Source organism: Dasypus novemcinctus, chromosome 16, assembly GCF_030445035.2.
Source record: "Dasypus novemcinctus isolate mDasNov1 chromosome 16, mDasNov1.1.hap2, whole genome shotgun sequence".
Lineage (NCBI taxonomy): Eukaryota > Metazoa > Chordata > Mammalia > Cingulata > Dasypodidae > Dasypus > Dasypus novemcinctus.
In genome coordinates this window covers 52,601,104-52,621,607 of record NC_080688.1, presented here as the reverse complement: position 1 = coordinate 52,621,607, position 20,504 = coordinate 52,601,104, and the positions used below count along the sequence as shown (strand labels likewise).

General features: G+C 42.7%; 1 protein-coding gene across 17 annotated transcripts in view; it reads right to left on the bottom strand.

The window, feature by feature from the left end:
- The window catches only part of FHOD3 (formin homology 2 domain containing 3), a 537,731-nt gene that overhangs the window by 20,713 nt on the left and 496,514 nt on the right, over positions 1-20,504 (bottom strand). For 10 of the 17 annotated variants that reach the window (XM_058277152.2, XM_058277161.2, XM_058277154.2 and 7 more), the window contains 2 exons: positions 11,634-11,826; positions 6,958-7,132 (listed from right to left, as the gene is read on the bottom strand). In XM_058277152.2, the coding sequence (XP_058133135.1) occupies positions 6,958-7,132; positions 11,634-11,826 (368 nt within the window). Of the gene's footprint in view, positions 1-6,957; positions 7,133-8,619; positions 8,644-11,633; positions 11,827-20,504 lie in introns of all 17 variants that reach the window. The other 7 variants (XM_058277150.2, XM_058277160.2, XM_058277153.2 and 4 more) reach the window with 1 other exon arrangement.

Here is a 20,504-nt window from a genome sequence, read left to right as displayed (position 1 = left end):
TGCTGGCTTGGACCCCTGCTTCCTGCATGCTAAACCAACAAGCTTTTTGAGAGATCTGTATGTACGAAACCACTGTCAGCCTGGATTAAAAGATGGAAATATGGAAGGGAAAATGGCTTTAAAAGGAAAACCATGGAAGCTGAGGTATGGAATTAAGACATCTCTTAGGGCCAAGAGAGGGACCTCACCCATGTGGATGGAGATGGTGAGTTTGACCTGGCATTTGAAGAGGGTGGATGTTCCAGCCCACTGTTCAGGGAGAATTTGGCCACCCTAGGCAACAGAGAGGGTGGAGCGCATTCCCCATAGGTTGGAAAGAATGAGGTTTCCACCCCACTCTACTGAGGGGGGGCAGGCCTGTTCCCTATAGGGTGGTGAGAATGTTGCCACCACTTCACTGTACCAAGTGGGTTGAGACTGTTTCCCAGAGACTGGGGAAAGTGTGGTCATCCACTCCAAAGTTCTTGGAAGGTAAGGTCTGGAGCTCAGTCAGCACCCAGATGCTTGATGAGGGTGGAGCCAAGAAAATGGCCATTGGGCAAGCTTGTGGAAAGGGTGGGCCCTCATGAGGACCCCAAGGAGAAGAAGAAACCATCATTTTAAGGATGACTCTCAGACCTTGAAATCTAATGGACCATGCCCCTCGGGTTTTCAGAACTGTTTGGGACCTGTGATGCATGTTTCCTTCCCAAATTCTCCTTATGATAATGCAAATGTTTATCCTATGTCTATGCAGATAACTTGTAAGTTTCAAAGGTCTACAGCCAGAGGGAACTTTGCCCCAAGATAAAATATGCTCCTATAACTGATTTTTATGTGATTTTGTACTTTGCTTTGCTACTGAATTATTTAAGTTTTTTTCGGAATGTTGTAATGTCTTTTTGGGGATTCAGAGGGAGGGAGTATGGCAGTTTGAGATTAAGAATCCAAAAATGAGAAAGATTATGTTTGTAAACTATTCCTCTGGGTGTGATACCCTTTGATTATATTCATTTCATTTGAGGGACATTTGATTAGATTACCTGTTAAGATTGCTTTGAGGGCTTTTTTGATTCAACCATATAACAGTAAGGTGTGACTCAGGTAGAGTCCCTGCTCCCTTGGTGTGTATGATATAAACAGACACACAGATAGACAGACACAAGAGGAGAGAACTTTGTCATTTCTGATCATGCCATGGGACAGGAGTAAGGTGCAAACAGGTAAAGTCCTGGGGAGAGATGGACCATTTGCCTGATAGCTTACAGTTGATACTGGGAAGAGAGAGGAGACTGATATAAGAAGCCTTGAGAGACAAGCCCTACACCAGCCTGCAAATGAGATTGAAAAGAAGCTGGGCCCATGGAGCTGCATGAGGAAAAGGAAGCCCACAGGGGAAGGCTAAAACCTGGCAGAGATCGCCCACCATCTTGCTTCAACACATGACAGCTGACTTTGGTGAGAAAGTACCTTTTAGGGTGCCTTGAGTTGGACTTGGGACCATAAGCTTTTACCCCAAATAAATACCCTTTATAAAAGCCAACAGATTTCTGGTACTTTGCATCAGCACACCTTTGGTGGGCTGATACATATGTCATTCCATTTTGTACTGGAGTCCATAGTTTCTGTTGAAATGAGAATCATTTTTACTGTTACTCTTTAGAAGGTAATGTATCTTTTTTTCTTTTTAGCTATTTAAAAGATGGGATCTTTATCTGTGTGTGTGTGTGTTTTAACTGTAGACTATGGTGTGCCTAAGTATGGTTTTCTTTTCTATTTTTCTGCTTGGGATTTGCTAAGTTTCCTTTGCTAAGTCTCTGTATTAGTCAGCCAAAGGGATGCTGATGCCAAGTACCAGAAATTTGTTGGCATTTATAATTGGTATTTATTTGGAGTAGAAGCTTATAGTCACAAGGCCATAAAAATTAAGTTACTTCCCTTACCAAAGTCTGTTGCCATGTGTTGGAGAAAGATGGCTGCCTGTCTCTGCGAGGGTTCAGCCCTCATCTTCTTCCTAAGGCTCCATGGTCCCAGCTCCTTCCATTCTTAGCTGTAGGATAGCATAAGGCTTGCCTCTCCCCACAAGGGTCATTTCTTTCTGGGCTTTCTTACCTGTTCAGGGCTCTGGTCTCTTCAGGGCTCTGGTCTCTTCAGCTGCAAACTATCAGGTGATAGTTTAGCTCTCTCCCTAGGGCTCCAGCATCCAAAACTAAACTTTCTGTGTTCTCCTTCTCCATGTATTTACTTCAGTGTGAGAGTCTGTTTCATCCCCACCAAGGGGGTGGTGACTTAATCCTGCATGCCCTAATGACGTGGTCAAATAGAAGCCCTAATCTTGATTTAATAAAGTAAAAGTGAAACCTGTGAATCTAATACAATCTAATACACCCAGAGGAACAGACCAGTTTACAAACACAATTCAATATCTATTTTTGGAATTCATAAATAATATCAAACTGCTGCAATCTTTTTCTTCAGCTTTGGGAAATTCTCAGCCATTATCTCTTCAAATATTGCTCCTTATTCATCCTGTCGTTCCTCTCCTTCTAGGACTACAATTACACATATGTTAGACCACTTTACTGGCTGTGTTCCACATTTCTTACATTTTCTTTTATTCTTTCTACCTTTCCTCACCATTTTCTATTAACATGTCTTTGGTTCACTAATCCCCTCTTGCTGTGACTAGTCAGTTCTTAAACCCATCCAATGAGTCCTTTATTTCAGACATTTAATTTTGCAGTTAAATCATACATTCAATTCATATTTGTAGATTCCAAATCTGTTAAAATTCTATACCTTTTTATCCTCTTTGTCTACCTGTTAATTTATTTTATTTAATATATTTATAATAGTCATTTCAAGTCCTTGCCTGCAAATGTCAACATCTGGATCACCTGTTGGTATTGTCTGCAATTCCTCTTGATTCCAGTCACATTTTCCTATTCTTTCCTTAGCTCATAATTTTGACTATGCACTGGACTTTGTGTATAAAAGGATGTGAAGATTAAAGACTGAGGAAAGTGTTATTTTCCTCCAGAGAGTCTTCACCCTTTCCTCTGTTAGGAGCGAGGTGCTGAGCTAGGTCAGGGCTAGATGGCAGTTTTAGTTAAGAACAACGCACCCCTGACTGTAAATGTCTTGAGGCTGAGATCTGTATTTGCATAGTTTTTGCAGGAACATATTCTAGCATGGCTTTGTTTCCTCAGGACTGCAAGATAGCAGAATTCCCTCTGCCTTTCTGGTCTAACTCCATGATGCTGCTCTGGCACTTAGCAAAAGTCTCATGGAAAAAACTGTCTACCTTTAGGGCTCCTCTACATGTCAGTCACTTATGCCAGTTCACATGGTTGTCATAAGTTCTGCTGGTTCTCTTTCCTGTTAGAGGAGTTCTATCTACAGTAAACCCAATCCTCAGTCTGTGCCCAGATTTAGCACATGCTCCCAGGGAAGCAAATGGCTGGCGACCACAGCCCAACTGAAAGGTTTCCTTCTGCTCTGGAATTCTGGATATCTACTCCTCTTTCCTTCCACAGTTTTCAGGTGTCTTTTAAAAGAAGTCTATTGTAACCTCTCTGGGTTCCTTCCTATTTGATGTAGCAAGGGTAACAGATTGCTGCTGCTTACTACATGCCACCTGGAAGCACAAGTCCCCCTTCAGACACGTGTAAATATGCAGAGAAAACGAGCAGCTTCCCTTTCTAATCCCTTCGTCAATCAGCAGAGATGAACCCTTATTCCTTTTTGGTCAGGTGTAGATGTCTACTTATTCTTTGAGGTTAGCATGATCTGCTTTAGAGAGATACTGGCCTACATATCTCAAGGTGGCTTCTGCTGCACTACCCTTGCATACACTGAGGTCCATAGTGTAGGCAGTAATGTTCTCCTTGGTCCTCCTGCTGGCCACATTTAGCGTCATCCCCAAAGCCCACCAGAGCTGCCAGGGCACAGAGAGACTCACACACAGGACATCTGAGGCCTGTTGGGGTGACTCCTCTTTCTGCTCCCCACAAACACTGTAAAGTTATTTTATTCTTATCTTTGCTTTACAACAGAGTCTACTGCTCACCATTTAATGACACTTTTCCCCTCACTCCCTGACCTTCCCACTTCCTCTTCTCTTTTATTTCTTATCTACACACTCTCTCTTTCCTGTCCCTTCTTGGCTTTGATGAGAAATGGATGCTTTTTATAGATAGCATTGGCTGAAAGAGGGTACCTTTCCTTCCATGCAGCAAGCCAGACTCTCAGAACAAACCATGTAAAACGCTCAGGGTCTTGGTTCCCCTCAGCCATGTCTTTCTGCTGCAGGTCACTGAAATGCTGCCTTTTTATTGCCAAAGTATAAGATTAATTTATTTTCTTCTGCCTAACTCTATACTCAAAGCTACCTAAAAGCCAGAGGGTTTGGAAAAACTGAATCCCAGAGAGCCTCACCTTTGGGTCTTTACTGTAATATTAATAATAATAATGTATGCAAGGATTTGGGGTACAGTGTGGGAATCAAGGTTGTGGTAAGAGATAGGACCTTTCTATGTTGTTATCTGTGTCTCAGTATAACACTGGGGGTGGGGAAGGAGAAGTCCTTCTTCTGGCATATTCTTAACAGCATATCAAAGTTAAAGGGTAATTTAGGAAAAGTCCAACATTAAGATAGAAGATAAGAAGGGAACTAGTAAAACTAGTAAAACTGAAGTCACACAAAGAAAATTATTCAGTAATTTTGTTAAAAAGCCTTGTGGAGTGGGATATAGCTCAGTGGTTGAGTTCCGGCTTTACATGTACAAAGTCCTGGGTTCAATCCCTAGTACCTTCTAAAACCAAACAAGCCTGATGGTTGGGAATACCACAAATCCTTATAGAGCACAGCCTGGTGGGCCTTTGGAGAGCCCTCCCTGGATTAGCCCTGGGTGGCCTTGTGGTTCACAAGATGTGTCAAGAAACCATACACATTGTGTGACAAGGACCCATCACCATCTGAAGAAACCAGAGCTGCAGTTATTTTTTCCTTTATGTTGAAGTTATTGCTATCAATATTTTTATATATTTAAGAGAGGTGAAAACAAGAATATTTCCAATGCACTGCTCAGTCAGCAAAGTCAATTATGAGTCACTAATGGGCCTTCTCAGGGTTTTTCCAGATTGCAGTCCTCGAGATTCTCACTGCCCTTCCATTACCTTGGGAGTCTGAACGTTCATTAGATGCCTGGTGGGTGATTCACTACTGAGTGTCTGTGAGATATGAGATAACCCACAGTCTAGTTTACCTGGCACATCCAGAGTTATGTATTGTCCCAACATAATTCTTCCCAGCACTCCCTTTCACACTCCAAACATCCCGGTTTGGACAATCAATTACACGGGTTGTCCTAGCTGCATGCACAGTGCATGCTCAGCAGACACCAATGAGAAAAAGCCCCCAGGAGTTTATAATCTTTCATGATAAAGCCTATTGCAGCAGTTTGATATAATTGATGAATTCCAAAAAGAAATATTGTATTATGCTTATAATCTGATCTGTACTTGGGCATGATTGAGTTATGATTAGTTATGATTAGGACATTGAGGTCCCACCCACTAAGACCACCCCTTGGTGGGTGGGGACTCACAGTTAATAGGCATGGCAAAGAACAGAGTTGAGGGTTTTTAATGAAGGGAGTTTTGATGTTGGAGTTTGATGCTGAAGGCTTAAACTGGAGCCCTGGGAAGTCAGCACGCAGAGGAAAGAAGAGCCAGCCCAGGGAGGAAGGAACCTTGAAGCCAGAGTAAAGCAAGTCCCAGGAACGTAGGAACCTCAGAAGCCTGAACCCTCGCAGATGTTGGTAGCCATCTTGCTCCAAATAGACTTTGGTGAGGGAAGTAACTTATGCTTTATGGCCTGGTATCTGTAGGCTCCTCCCCCAAATAAATGCCCTTTATATAAACCATCGAATTTCTGGTATTTTGCATCAGCACGCCTTTGACTAATATACCTGTCATCTTTATTAGGCCTAAAATGGGGTCTCAGGAATGCATCGAGGAGCAAGAGTGGCCTGGCACGTCGGGAATGACTTGGAGGTGGTCTCTGGAGGTGGGTGGGGACAGGACAGGCAGGGGAAAAAGGCACTCTAAGCCAGGCGGGGCAGCACCAGCCACAGGGGCACTGAGAGATACACAGGGTGTCCAGAGGTGGGTGGAGCCAATAATGTGGGGATGACTGAAAGCAAAATTGGGAGAAAGGATAGGACCAGACCACAGAAGGCCCTGGAGGGCAGCGTGGCTCGCATGGGCTGTATCCTGTAGGCAGTGAGGAAGCTTGAACAGTGTGCAGGAGACCGGCCCAGGGGGGCACGAGTCAACATTCCCAGATGTAAAATGCATCTTCATTCTTAATGCAAATAAAAAGTCCCTTCCAAGTGATAAATCTGACCTGGAGACTTAACCTATCTTTATCATTTTTTAGCTGCATCCGTGCCTCGGAGGATTTTAAGAAGAGAAAAAAGAGGTGGGGGGGGCGGGGGAGGTTAGCACTTTAATCCAGAGGTCAGTAAACTTTCTGCAAAGGGCCAGGCCAGGTAGTAAATATTTTAGGCTTTTGTGCCTTGTAGCAAAAAGAGCCATAGACAATATGTAAATGAGTGGGCATGGTTGTGTTCCAATGAAATTTTAAAAGGACTGCAGGCCAAATTTGGCCTGTGAGCTGTAGTTTGCCAACTCCGCTTTAATTCATGAGGATTAACTCACAATAAAGGTCTTTTTGTATATAAAAGATGTTATATTTGAGGAAGTACTGTTTGTTTGGGGAATGGTGCTAATGGAAGGGGGTCAGGAAGGTGGGCGTGAAGAAGGTGTGATTATGTCAGCCCTGAAAGTCCTGGGGGGTTGATGGCCCTCAGCAGCTGCTTCCCGGGTCCAGTAATCTGTACCTGCGATGAGACTGGACTTCCACCAGGTGGCCGGCCCAAGAAGACTAGAACCCCTGCCCGGGCCAGCAGTTACCTCGGCTTGCTCGACTGCGTGTCCGGACCCCCAGCACAGGGGTGGCTTCCTCCGTGGCGGGGGATGAGGTTTTCAGCACAGCCTTCATATTCTCATGCTCAGCTGCATCCTCAGCATAGCTCAGGCCCTGTGGCTGGCTGGGCAACGCTGGAGAACTGCCCGAGAACTTGCCGGACTGCAAAGCCAAAGGGGAGTTAGGATGTGAGGTGGACTCCTCCAAAAGCCAACTCAAGCTTACATGACTTTCAGTGCAGGGACAACTCCTCTGTCTCATCGCTTTGTGTGCGTTCTGCAGACTGATCATGGCAGTCACAGATGGGCCAATTAACGAATGACAGCATTTGTTTCTGTAGGAAGTGCTCTTAGAAAGGCAAGCCACTGGCCCCAGGAGGGCCGCCACTCTGCACATCACTGTATGGGACTCTCTGGGCTCCCTGCAGGCTGTTTCCGGGGGTGCCCACTGTGGGGACTGACACCAGCTCAGGGAAGAACTCCAAGACAGAATTTGTTTCTAACACCAAAGCCCTGACATGAATGAGCAAGTACAAGAGAACTGAAACATGCCTTGTTAATCAAATGTATTGGGTTTTCTTTGTCTGATTTAGCACTACAGTGAAAAGTTTTCTTAAATATCACTTATGGTGATAGAGTTTTAAAAGTGGGATTCAGTCACAGAATCATACAACGTGAAGAACTACATTTTCCAGATGTTGTTGCACCCCACTTTACAGAGAAGGAAACTGAGGCCTTCCATGGTTAAGTGACTTGCCAAAGGTCCCCAAGAGAGCTGGTGCCAGGGCCCATATCAGTACATGGCACAGAAATTTATGCTGAAACTGATTTCAGCAATACTCACTATATCTGATTATGCCAAATTTAGTAAACATTACAAACACACGACACTGTTCTCTAATTCTAACTGAACAGATAGTCAGGGCATATATGAGGTAAAAAAGAGGTAGCTAGAACATAGAGCCATATGTACACAATGCCAAAAATGTGATTGAAAAATAAAAAATCAGGCAGATTAAAGTTTGCAAACAGCAGCTCCATAGATTCCTGGCTTCCTCTTTTCATTCTATGGCTCAGCTGTGGGAGCAGGGCCCAGGGCACATCTGGGGCTTGTATCACCTCCATTGTTCCCTCTTCATCAGCTCCACCCTGGTCTTGGGTTCATGCATCTACACCATGGTTAGGTGAAACACCCCCTTCCCAGCACCACACACCCGCCGATCCCATGGATGCCAATGCAGCCAGCCTGGCTCTTAGCCACTGCCCCATGTACTTTGGTTTTAGGGCTCTTTCTGTGGTTATTCTAGAACCCGGTTCTCCTATTTGAGTTACCAAAAGGTTCAGACAAAGGGCTGGAAGGAAAGGTCTTTGTCCACTTTTCCAGCAGTAGGGAGAGACCCACAAAACCTGCCACTCTCGACAGGGCTGCTCATCACCCTGAGCCTCAGCCCTTCAGTCCCTGGAACACCCAGCACAACAAGAACCCTTGTGAGGTGGTTAGTGGTCACACAAAAACCAACAAGAAAATATCCGTGCATGATTTAAAGCACTGAGTGGTGCTGACACTCCGTGCAGCTTTCGTTAGTTTAGACCCTGCAGCACTCACGGGAGGTCAAATGTGGCACCCTTCATGTTTATGAATAGTCATACCTCAACTTCATCTTCTTCATCAGTCTACCCGAAAGGTCAGGACAGGACAGGAAAGACAGAAGGGATTCTTAGACGGTACAGAAATCGGCAAAGATGACATCATCTCAATGTCACATGAAATTCCAAATAAAGACACTGGTAACTGCAACCAGGCATACCCTCTTCATTTGGAAGCAGCCAGGCCCTGCCTACTCAGCCCTCCTGCCCTTGTCTGGCCACTCCCTCTGCAAGCTCCAAGACTGGTTCTGACTAGAGTCAGGGGGGACTTAGGGAGCTCAAGGCAATCTACTGGGGCCCCCTCCTCCTGAACACTACTCATGACTGGCTAACCAGTCACTCCACCCTCTGCACTGCGAAGTGGGAGTCCTAGGATTTACCAGCTTCAGTTCTCATCACCCGTCTGCACTATGATGCCAGTGGAAAGGGCCATCAAAAAGAGCAGAATTGCCTTTTCCATGTCACCACTTCATTTAGGACTTGTTTTCGTCACAAGGATGAGGATACTTGGTCTCTCACTGATCCTTATCTGGGAGGATCTCTGGATTATGAGAAAGGAAGCTCAGAAACAGAAAGAAGGGGAGGGAAAGGCAAGTCAAGTGCTGCTATGGGGCTTGCTGCATGACCATAAGGTCTTCAGATTTTACCTGGACTTCTCTGTGTCTTAGAAAACAATCATTTTTCTAAAAGCATCTGTTTAATTGCTACCACTTTGATCCTTTGCTCCTGTCAGTATCTACCATTAAAAGTGACTTGCATTTCATTTTCTAAAATCTTTGCCAGCTCTCTTGCTCAAAGGCTCCATGATTCTAACTCTATTGCCTGGTTTTGTTCCTTATGGTTTAAGTTATGTATATGTGATTTTACTGCTGGATTGAGACACCCCTGGAATACAACTTCTCTTTTATTGCACTCACATCTTCCTCAGAGTCCACTGCAGTACCGGCAAACAGTGGGGGCTTAATAACTGAGAGCTGGGAAACTTGAGGCTACTTTGCCTTAAGTGACAATATCCTGATGGTCCAGCAGATGGCAATCTTTCTACATGAATATTTCCACTTTGGGCAGGAAAAAATGGACTACACTGAGAACGTTCCTTGAAGAAGCCTGGACTGTTGGGATTTTAACAATAATTTAAATATTTTTGAATGAAAATCTAGAAGACATTTACTTCTTTTTATAACCAGAAAAGCCAAATGTTTTCAGAGAAGAACAGAATTAATAAATTAGCAGGATCTTTAAAAATCTCAAGAATTTGGCGACAAATTTGGGTATGTGTTTATAACTATAAGCATATTGGGCTTGTTATTTTTCACCATCCAATGTGTCTCATTTTCAGAAAGATAGACAATCCCTTTTAAAAACTTTTAAAAATAATTCTTTGAAATGCAATGTGGGTCAGAATTTACCCAAGTGAATACAATTTGCTTTCTGAATAGCTGTCCTCAAAAAGGCTAAAGATTCTATTGAATCCAGATCTCAGGAACAGAGAAGGAAGACTCTTAGCTGGCTAGCGCTGGCATTCAGAACTACTGAGGGGGACAGACAGTGCCCCTTCTGTGGAAAAGCTCCTGAGCCCTCCTTTAGGGTCCAAAAGTTTCCAAGGAAACAAGTAAGGGATTTGGGTAGGGGTGGATAATGGGGGGATTATTTCCTCATTCTCCTCAGAACGGTCTTAAAATGACAACAACAATTCTAAGTTAATGAGTCCGGGTCTCTGTGTGACAATCAGAACCTTTAGGAATCTGGACTTTTAGAGATGAGGCCCATGTACCCTCTATTTTGCCTTTAAGAAGAACATACATTTGGGTACAGAAGGCAGCCTCCATGAGCTCTTCTTAGTTGATTTTTTTTCCCCAAAGAAATCTTCCTGGCTTGTTCAGTTGAGGCTTACAGATCCCAGGATGATGGTTCTCACTAGGGCTTCGTCTTCACTTGTTCCATTCTCTGTATCACTGAGAGCCCATGTGCTTCTCAAATATACGCACAAATGCATTAAGTTCATGGGCATCAACCCAAACAATGAAAAGAAAATCTCATCGAAGAGTCCTTCAATAGATTCCAAATATGATACGTCGATGTAAAAAAAGATGACTTTACTCTCCCTAAGCCTTTTCTTATAAGAATAAATGGTGAGTAATGGACAATTTCCAGATAATTTCTCCCTTTTGCCTGGAAGGTACTAGAAATGGGTGAGTTATGTGAGATGCCAACTTGGTTTTCACATTTTTCACAAAGATGTTTCAGAAAGGGGAACCTGCACTGTGTCCTGGTCTCCCTCTGGCAACTTCATGCATCCCTCCCCCCTCTGCTTATTGAGCATCTCCCACCCAAATGCTCACTGCACCCACAGCTGAGGGGCTCAGGGCTGAGGTGGGGGACATGAGGGAAGAGCCTGGGAGCAGGGGAGACATACAAGTCTGCAGGGTCACCCCAAGGTGTTGGAGGGCAACTCCTGCTTGATTTACTGTCCTTCCCACCCAATTCTGTGACTTAAGAGACTACCAAGAGCCCATCAGATTGTGTCGTATGAACAATCACATCAATTATTTCTCATTGGGGTGCCCAGGATGGGTGGTCCATGTGTCAAAAACTCATTGGTTACATAGTATCATTATGATGATTAAAATCCTGAATCAATTCCCAAACAAGTACAGCTGTCTTTCTACAATAAGCAGCACGATTCTTAATATTTTTTTCTTCTCTTCAAACTTCACCCACTATCAGAGAAGTTGAAAGGGAATCAAGCATTTAATGCCAGGTTCACCCAACATACCAGTACACCCTTACCAGCTGCCCATACCTGCTGGACTTTTACACGTTCCAGGTCCTCATTTCTTAAACAGTGGATTTTCACAGGAATGGAAGAGCAACTTAAAATCACTTCTTAAAAGAGGGAAATTTTTTTTTCACAATCCAAAAAATTAAAAGGCACAGCCCCCAAACCGTGCTGAGGTTTATGATTGATTTTACTTTCAAATTAAATGACATAAAGAAACTGATTTCATGGAACTCACATCAGTGATCATCTTCCCTCTGGTCTTATTTCTCTCTCTGTGGTTGGCCCGTTTCTGTTTCTGCTGCAAAACCCTTTCCCTGGTGGTGCGATACTCGAGTGCAAATTCACTAATAATCCTGCAGAACTTGTTTATGTTCACCTCCCGAATCGCATAAGGTGGATGACCCATAAAGAGCAAAAAGGAGTGGAATCTGCAATGAAAAAAGTGGAATCTGCAATGAAAAAACAGTAACAGCACCGACTTCACTTTTAAGGAATAGAAAGAAATTATCTAAAAACTTTCAGTAAGACAAAAACAATCAGCTCAACTCTCGATGGAAAGACATTGTTTATTTCTGGAGCTTTGAGACTGAAAAAATCTCCTCAAATGAACTTGCAAAGAGAAGTCAAGTTCAGTTCACTTTCCCACTGATGGATGTCTAGGTGCTACAATTTCAGGAAATTAAAATTACCTTTTTATTTTTGCTATCTGTGTTTTAAAATTTTTCTGCAAAGGACGTGTAGAACTTTTGTTAAGAAAAAATGAAAAAGTATACCAACTTAAGTAAAATATTGCACAGTCTCTAGATTATAAAAGAATCAAAATAAGAATAAAGAACTATTGCTTAGAAAATCCTTGGGAACCTACTTTAAGAATACGTAGAGTACATATCAACAGGTTATGAATAACATATTAATTGATGGTTTATAAAACAATGCTTGTAAAATTTTTCTCAGAGTAAATATTCTTAAATGTTTCTTGCAATATTAAATACAATCTTAATTTAATTAGTAAACAACAATATGTACAAAATTTATTCAGCTATTTAATTCATAAATTAAAAATTACTGGATCAGACTCTCATTTGCTTTAAAATTTAATAAAATAAATTAAATGAGTAAAGTACTTACTTCTTAGTTGTCAGGAAATGAGAAAGAAGATGCTAAGAGACAGAAGGAAATTTTTGTCTAGAACAACCAGTATAAATGATACTACTATGTGAAGAAAAAGACTTTTGTTTCTGATCACTTTAATTTGTAACAGTTCAAATATGGAGTGGTTTTTTGTGTTTTAGTTTTTTTCGTCAAGGGAAGGACAAAAAACAACATAAGCATATAATTTATATTTAAAGGGGGCTAGAGAAACTGTTTAAAACCCAAAATGCTAGCTAAAACTGTAAAACTCTTAGAAGAAAACGTACATCTAAATCTTTATGACCTTGGATTAGACAATGGTTTCTTAAATATAACACCCAAAGCACAAGCAATCAAAGACAAAAACAGATAAATTGGACTTGATCAAAATTAAGAACTTTTATGCTTCAAAGGACACTATCAAAGGCAATACACAGAATAGGAGAAAAAATTATGAAGCATATATCTGATAAGGGACCAGTTTCCAGATATATAAAGAACTCTTACAACTCAAACACTAAAAAGACAAATAACCCAATTAAAAAACAGACAAAGGACTTGAATAGACATTTCTCCAAGGAAGAGGTACAAATGGTTAAAAAGCATGAAAAGACGTTTAACATCATCAGTCATTAGGGAAATGCAGATCACAAACACACTGAGGGAGCATGCCGGTCCTCACTGCCTCACCCAGAGGAGGTCTTAGAGTGGGCAGTGGGTGCTGGGGGAAAGACGGCTCCTTTCCCACCTGCCTTTGAGAGTCTGACAGGAGGGCCCTGTGTAGGACGGGGTATTTTCAGGCCAAAATAGAGCAATTCTGGCAGATTCAAAAGGGCCGTCCGGTAAGGTGAGAAGTGAGAGGGCCAGTCTGGACTCACGCTCTGGCGGGATCCTGTGGTGTACCACATTCTGAGGGCCTGCAGGGCCTAGAGGGGCTGGGTGAAGACCCCAGGCCCTGATGGAGCTCAGGGGAAAACCCCATCACAGCAGGAGGCCGGCCAGTACCAGTCCTTCCCTGTCCACGGGCGAGGCTAACGAGGTTCCAGGGGGCACGACCATTTGAGAACCTGTTTCCCCTGCCCCATCCTGAGGTACAGAAATCGCTGCTCTTTCCTAAAGCCAACTAGGAGGGGAGTATCAGGAGGCATCAACGTCTAAAGACCATACATGGAGGAGACAAAATATTTGGCCATTGACATCATTGGCTAGGTTAGCAGACTCTCCCGAGCCAGGTCGTGAGGCATAAGGAGGCTGAGCCAATGGTGAAATAAAGAAAAGCCATTTGCTCTGCACATCCGGGTGTCGTGAGAATACTGTGGAGCTTTGCTACCTGAGGAGGTCTGAGCTCCTCTCCAGAGGAGGTGTAACTCCCAGAGATAGAGAGGTATCTTTTCACTCCGAATGCCTCATCTATGGGAGGCTGTGAGTAAAAATCGCTTCTTAAAAATGGCTTGTGAAGGGAATTCCTAGTTACAAAGAGAAAAAATCTAACTCTCACACTCACATCCGAGGAAAAGATGAAGGTCATGAGGCCATTGCATAACCACTTCAACTCTCTGATCAGAAACCTTATATCTAGGATGACCTGCATGGCTAGAATGAATAGGCTAGATCGCAGCAGCCCCGGGCCAAGCTCCTGGGAGGCAGTGGGGGAGAGGGAGGCAAAGGGCCACTGGGGCTCTGAGTCCCCCACCCTCATTTCAACAACTTTCCTCACTTTAATCAGTTTTACACACAGAGCTCCTGCTAAGGACCTCATTTGCACCCAGGGTTCTAGGTTTAGATGTTCTGGATTGGCCACCATGGGACTCCCACTCTGCCGGGCCCCTTTTACTCTCCTCCTAACGATGGTACTTCCTGGCTCCGCTGGTCAGGGATGACCACTGAGGAGCATGGGACAATCCAAGCAAAAGGATTATGGCTTAAGGAGTGGGCATATCACCAAATGAGTTTTTGTGTTTGGGATAATTGGTTAATGTGACCAAAATAACAGCTTTACAAGACTTTCATAAAATCACTCTGATTTCATGGTATTCCAAATGGAAACTACTAGTATTTGCTTACTTTAGCAGCTTTTTTTTTTTTTAAGTTGGCAACTGTTCAGGTCATACAAAGTGTGGAGGGCCAAAATAACTCTTATTCCCTGTCACCTTCCCACCCTTTTCCCCTTTTTTATTATTTACTCATTTTAATTTATTGAAATATATCACTCATACATAAACAATAAGTGTACAGGAATAGTTGTGAACTTATAAAACAAACATATAATAACATCATACAGGGCTCTCATACCTCACCTTACCATCAAAGAATCTTAACATTTGGTGTATTTTTCCCCCAACCTACCCCATTATAATAATTATTATCTTTGTATCCTTTAAACAGGAACATATATAACAATAAATTTATAGTAAAAGTTGTGAACTTACAAAGCAAACATGCATAACATCATACAAGGGACCCATACATCAACCCACCACCAACACATGGCACTGTTGCAAGACATTTGTTACAAATTGTGAAAGAATGTCATCAAAATATTACTACTAACTATAGTCCATATCTTACATTTGGTGTATTTTTTCCCAGCCCACCCTAATTTTTATATATATATATTTTTATTACAGAAGTTGTGAACTTGCAAAACAATCATGTACATGTGCAGAATTCCCATACAACACTCTTCCAGCAACACAACACACCATGGTGGAACATTTGTTACAGATGATGAGATAAAATCATCATTCTATAACCACTTACCATGGTCCACAGCACACATTTGGCACACTTTTTCCATACTCCCCCATTATCAACACAGTACATATTTGGCACAGATGCACGAATATTACAGTATTCCTGTTAACCACAGTCCATAGGTCACTCCAGTTGTATTTTTCCCATGCTTCTCCATATTCCCACCTCCCTACAACAGTGATGTACATCTGCTCTAGCTTACAAAGGACAGTCTTCCATCTGTACCATCAACCACAATTCTCATCTCTAGGTTTACTGTGTTATTCAGTCCTAAGATTACTCTCCAGCTTTCTTTCAATTGACATTTACATCCCTAGACTAACCTTTACAGCCACATTCCTGTTTATAATACTCACTATAATGTGTGACCATCAATGGTATATATTTCCACACTTTTACAGTATATTTAAATAAAACTTTTACATACATTAAGTATCAGTAGTCCACCTCAGTTGGAGTATCCACCACCTACCACCAGGTCTTGAAGAAGTTTTCCTATATTTTCCTCTAGAAGCTTTATGGGTCTTGCTTTTATATTTAGGGTTTTTATCTATTTTTAGTTAATTTTTATATAAGGGGTGAGATAGGGGTCCTCCTCCTTTCTTTTGGCCATGGATATCCAGTTCTCTCAGCACTATTTGTTGAATGGACTGTTCTGTCCAAGATGGGTGTTTGACAGGCTTGTTAAAAATTGCTTGACCATACATGTGAGGGTCTGTTTCTGAACCATCTGTTTGGTTCCATTGATCTATATACCTGTCCTTATGCCAGTACCATGCTGTTTGTAACACTGTTGCGAGGTAATATGATTTGAAGTATGGAAGTGAGAGTCCTCCAACTTCACTTTTCCTTTTTAAGATGTTTCTGGCTATTCAGGACTCCTTATCCTTCTGAATAAATTTGATAATTATGTTTTCTTTTTACTTAAAAAATGCTGGTGGAATTTTTATTGGGATTGCACTGAATCTGTATATCAATTTGGGTAGAATTGACATCTTAATGATATTTAGTCTTCCAATCCATGCGCATGGAATGTTCTTCCAATTATTTAGGTCTTTTTTTAAATTTCTTTTAACAATGCATTGAAGTTTTCTGACTACAAGTGCTTTACATCATTGGTTAAGTTTATTCCTAAATATTTTATTCTTTTAGTTCTGTTGTAAATGGAATTTTTTTCCTGACTTCCTCCTCAAATTATGTATTACTCATCTCTCTTAAATTCTACTTCATTTGATACAAAAATAACTACTTCAGCTTTTTGTTGTTGTTGTTATATGTGTGGTATATCTTTCTCCATCCTTTCAGTTTCAATCTTTTGGCATCCTTCCGTCTCAGGTGAGATTCTTACAGACAGCATACAGGTGTCTCATATTTTCTTATCCATTCTGCCCATCTGTGTCTTTTGATTGGGGGATTTAATCCATTAACATTCAATGTTATTACTGTAGAGGCAGTTCTTATTTCACCCATTTTGACCTTTGGATTTTATTTGTCATATTTTATTTTCACCACTCTTTTGAGACTTTTAGTTACTTTTACTGATATAATCTTCATTTCTAGACTCTCTTCCAAGCCTCTCTCTCCTGTCTTTTCTTTTCAGACTTTAGCACACCCTTTAGTATTTCCTGCAAGGCTGGTCTCTTGGTCATAAACTCTCTCAGTTTCTGTTTATCTGTGAATATTCTAAACTCGCTCTCAGTTTTGAAAGACAATCTTGCCAGATATAAGATTCTTGGCTGCAAGTTCTTGTTTTGCAGTATCTTAAATATATCATACTACTGTCTTCTTGCCTCTGTGGTTTCTAATGAGAAACTGGCACTTAATATTGGGTGTCCTTATATGTTACACATTGCTTTTCTCTTGCTGCTCTCAGAATTCTCTCTTTTTCTCTGGCAGATGACATTCTGATTATTATGTGTCTCAGAGTTGGCCTATTCAGATTTATTTGGATGGGAGTATGTTGTGCTTCTTGAACAGATATCTATGTCCTTCAATAGGGTTGTGTTTTCTACCATTATTTCTTCAAATATGCCTTCTGCCCCTTTTCTCCTGGGATACCCATGACATGTATGTTTGCATGTCTCTTTTTTTTTTTTTAAAGATTTATTTTTATTTATTTAATTCCCCTCCCCTCCCCCGGTTGTCTGTTTTCTGTGTCTTTTTGCTGCGTCTTGTTTCTTTGTCCGCTTCTGTTGTCGTCAGCGGCACGGGAAGTGTGGGCGGCACCATTCCTCGGCAGGCTGCTCCCTCCTTCGCGCTGGGCGACTCTCCTTATGGGTGCACTCCTTGCGCGTGGGGCTCCCCTACGCGGGGGACACCCCTGTGTAGCACGGCACTCCTTGCGCACATCAGCACTGCGCATGGCCAGCTCCACACGGGTCAAGGGGGCCCGGGGCTTGAACCGCGGACCTCCCATGTGGTAGACGGACGCCCTAACCACTGGGCCAAAGTCCGTTTCCCTGCATGTCTCTTGTTGTTGTTTAGTTCCCTGAAACCTTGTTCAATTTTTTCCATTCTTTTCTTCATTGGTTCTTTTGTATGTTTGCTTTTGGAGGCCATTTCTTCAAGCACACCAATCCTTTCTTCTGTCTCCTCAAATCTGCTGTTATGTGATTCCAGCGTATTCTTAATTTCATTTATTGTGTCTTTTATTTCTGTACAACCTGCTATTTTTCATGTATGCTTTCAAATTCTTCTTTGTGCTCATCCCATGTCTTATTAATATCCTTAATCTCTTTAGCCATCTCACTGAATTTATTAATGAGATTTGTCTGACCGTCTATGATTACTAGTTGTCTCCACTCCTTTATGTAATCTGGAGGCTTATCTTGTTCCTCTAACTGAGCCATATCTTCTTGTTTCTTGGTATGGATTGTGATTTTTTGTTGGTGTCTTTGCATCTGGTTTACTAGATGTATTGGATGCAGTCTTTCTGTTTAGTTTAGGATTTTTTGCCCTTTCTCTCTTGCTAGTTGCATAGTAGGAGCCAAGGATGTAGTTGGTGCTGTAAACTGTAGAGGTTCAAGCTTCCCACATTGCTCCAGAGACTGCTGAAGCTTCTCCTCTTTCCCCTTTGCCAGGAGTAGGGACAGAGCCAGAGCTCTGTGTAATGATCCAAGTCATGCAGGCCTAGACTGTAATTGCCCAGAGAGACTGATGAAGCTTCACACCCTTCCTCCCCTGCCTGGGGCAGGTATGGAGCTGCAGGTTTGGCCATCAATCCATGCAGTGTGGATCAGCAATGACTGTAGTTGCCCTGGTAGACTACTAACTATTCAGTCTGTGCCATCCAAATGTATCTGCAGTTACCCGGAGAGGTTGGTGCCAGTCCTGCCAGCTTCTTCCCTGCCAGAGGTGGAGCTGGAAAGCTTAGGCTAGGGATGCAGTCCAATCTGGGTGGAAAGAAGCCATCCCTACCATCACTGTGATTGTCAATCAGCTTGGGTTCCCCTCATACAAGGGTAGAGTCAAAATGGTGGCTACCGGCCTCTTTCTGACTTGGAGAGTTTCAAACTTTAACTGTTCTTAGGGTTATACTTTAGCCAGCCAAATATATTAATCAGTAGCTGAAGTCAGTGCCCGACCCTTTCTTCTTCCACCATTTATGGTGGAGTTTCCAATTCCATCCATGGGATAGCTCCTGAGACCCAGGGTAGGATGATCACCAGCCTCTGTGACATGGCTTGTATTTTCCTGGAGAAGCTGGCCCAGTCCTGCCAGCTTCCAACTTGCCGGAGGTGGGCTGAGGCTTAGGCTAGAGCTGCAATTCAATCTGATGGAAAGAAGCTAGTCCCTACTAGCACTGATTTTCAGTTCATCCTGCTTCCCCTCATTCTGTGGGTAGAGTTAAAATGGCAGCTACCAGCCTCTCTGACTTGGACAGGTTCAAACTTTATCTGTTCTTAGGATTATACTTTAGCCAAATATACTAATCGATAGCTGAAGTCAGTGCCCAACTGTCTCTTCCTCTCCCATTTTTGGGAAGTGGAGTTTTTAATTCCAGCCACAGAATAGCTCTTGAGGCAGCTTGTGCCACCAGTGGAGGATGGGCACCAGCGTCCATGGCATAGAGTGCTCTACTCACAAATCTTTTCTGCAGATGGGTATCTCCTCCTTCCATTTTTCAAGGGTATTGCAGGATGCTCTTCTGGTCTCCTGGAGCCTCCAAATAGGTACTTTAGATAGCTCTGGGTGATTATTAACTGCCCTGCCACATGAGTTGACTCATGGGGCACCTTACTCTGCCGCCATCTTACTGGTTGTCCCCTGCCTCCCTTTTAACCATGGTAAGAGCATCATGTACTTTGATTTCAGTAACACATTCTATAATACCCCATGCAATATCCCCTTACACAGAGGGCAGCTACAAGGTCACAATTAAGGAGATTTAATTTTGAACCACTAAATTCTGCTTAATGAATAATTGTCAATCTGGAGGGAAGATTCTGTTCCTCATTTCTGTCCTGTTCAATATTTTAAAACTGTCCCAAGAGTCTGGATCAAGACTCAAGAACTACAACTACCAAAGCAGTAAAGGACATTGGCTGGGAGAGGGCTCATGCAGTAGATGAGAGCCAGGTTTTTAAAAGTTCTGTATGAGTTCAAGGAAGGTGGAGGGGAGGGAAGGGACAAAAATAAAACTAACCAAAAATATGGACTGTACAGGGATAAGTGAAAATGCCACACATTTGTTTCAAAACAAAACTAAAAAAAAATAAATGCATCAGCACAGGACTGGAGCATGTACTACCAGAAAAGGCCTGCGGTCCAGTGGTGCCAAGCTCAGCACAAGTCCCCTGTACCAAGGCCTCTGGGTGGGCTCCATTAGCAGAACTGTAGGGTGGTCTTGTTCAACAAGGCCCATCATTAGTCCACCTGCTCCAGGTAGACCGCAGCCTACAGGACTGTGTGACCTGCACATCTGGCCACCAAGCTGTCCTAGGACAGAGCACCCAGACCCTAGAGACCAGAGTGAGGGGTCAACAGCTATGTTCTGTGATGAAACAAAGGAGAAGAGTACAGTGGCATGTGAAAGGCCCTGGCCTGGGAAGTTAGAAGACCAAGTTTTAGTCCTGGTGCTGCCACCAGACATACAGAATCCAGTATTCACCAGTTGGAACATGCCTGACCAGCTACTGAGCCTTCCTGGGCAGAGCAAGTCCTGGTCCCTCACTGCTGTGCCCTGTGGTATCCTCTTGGACCCTGTGACTCTAAGGATGGC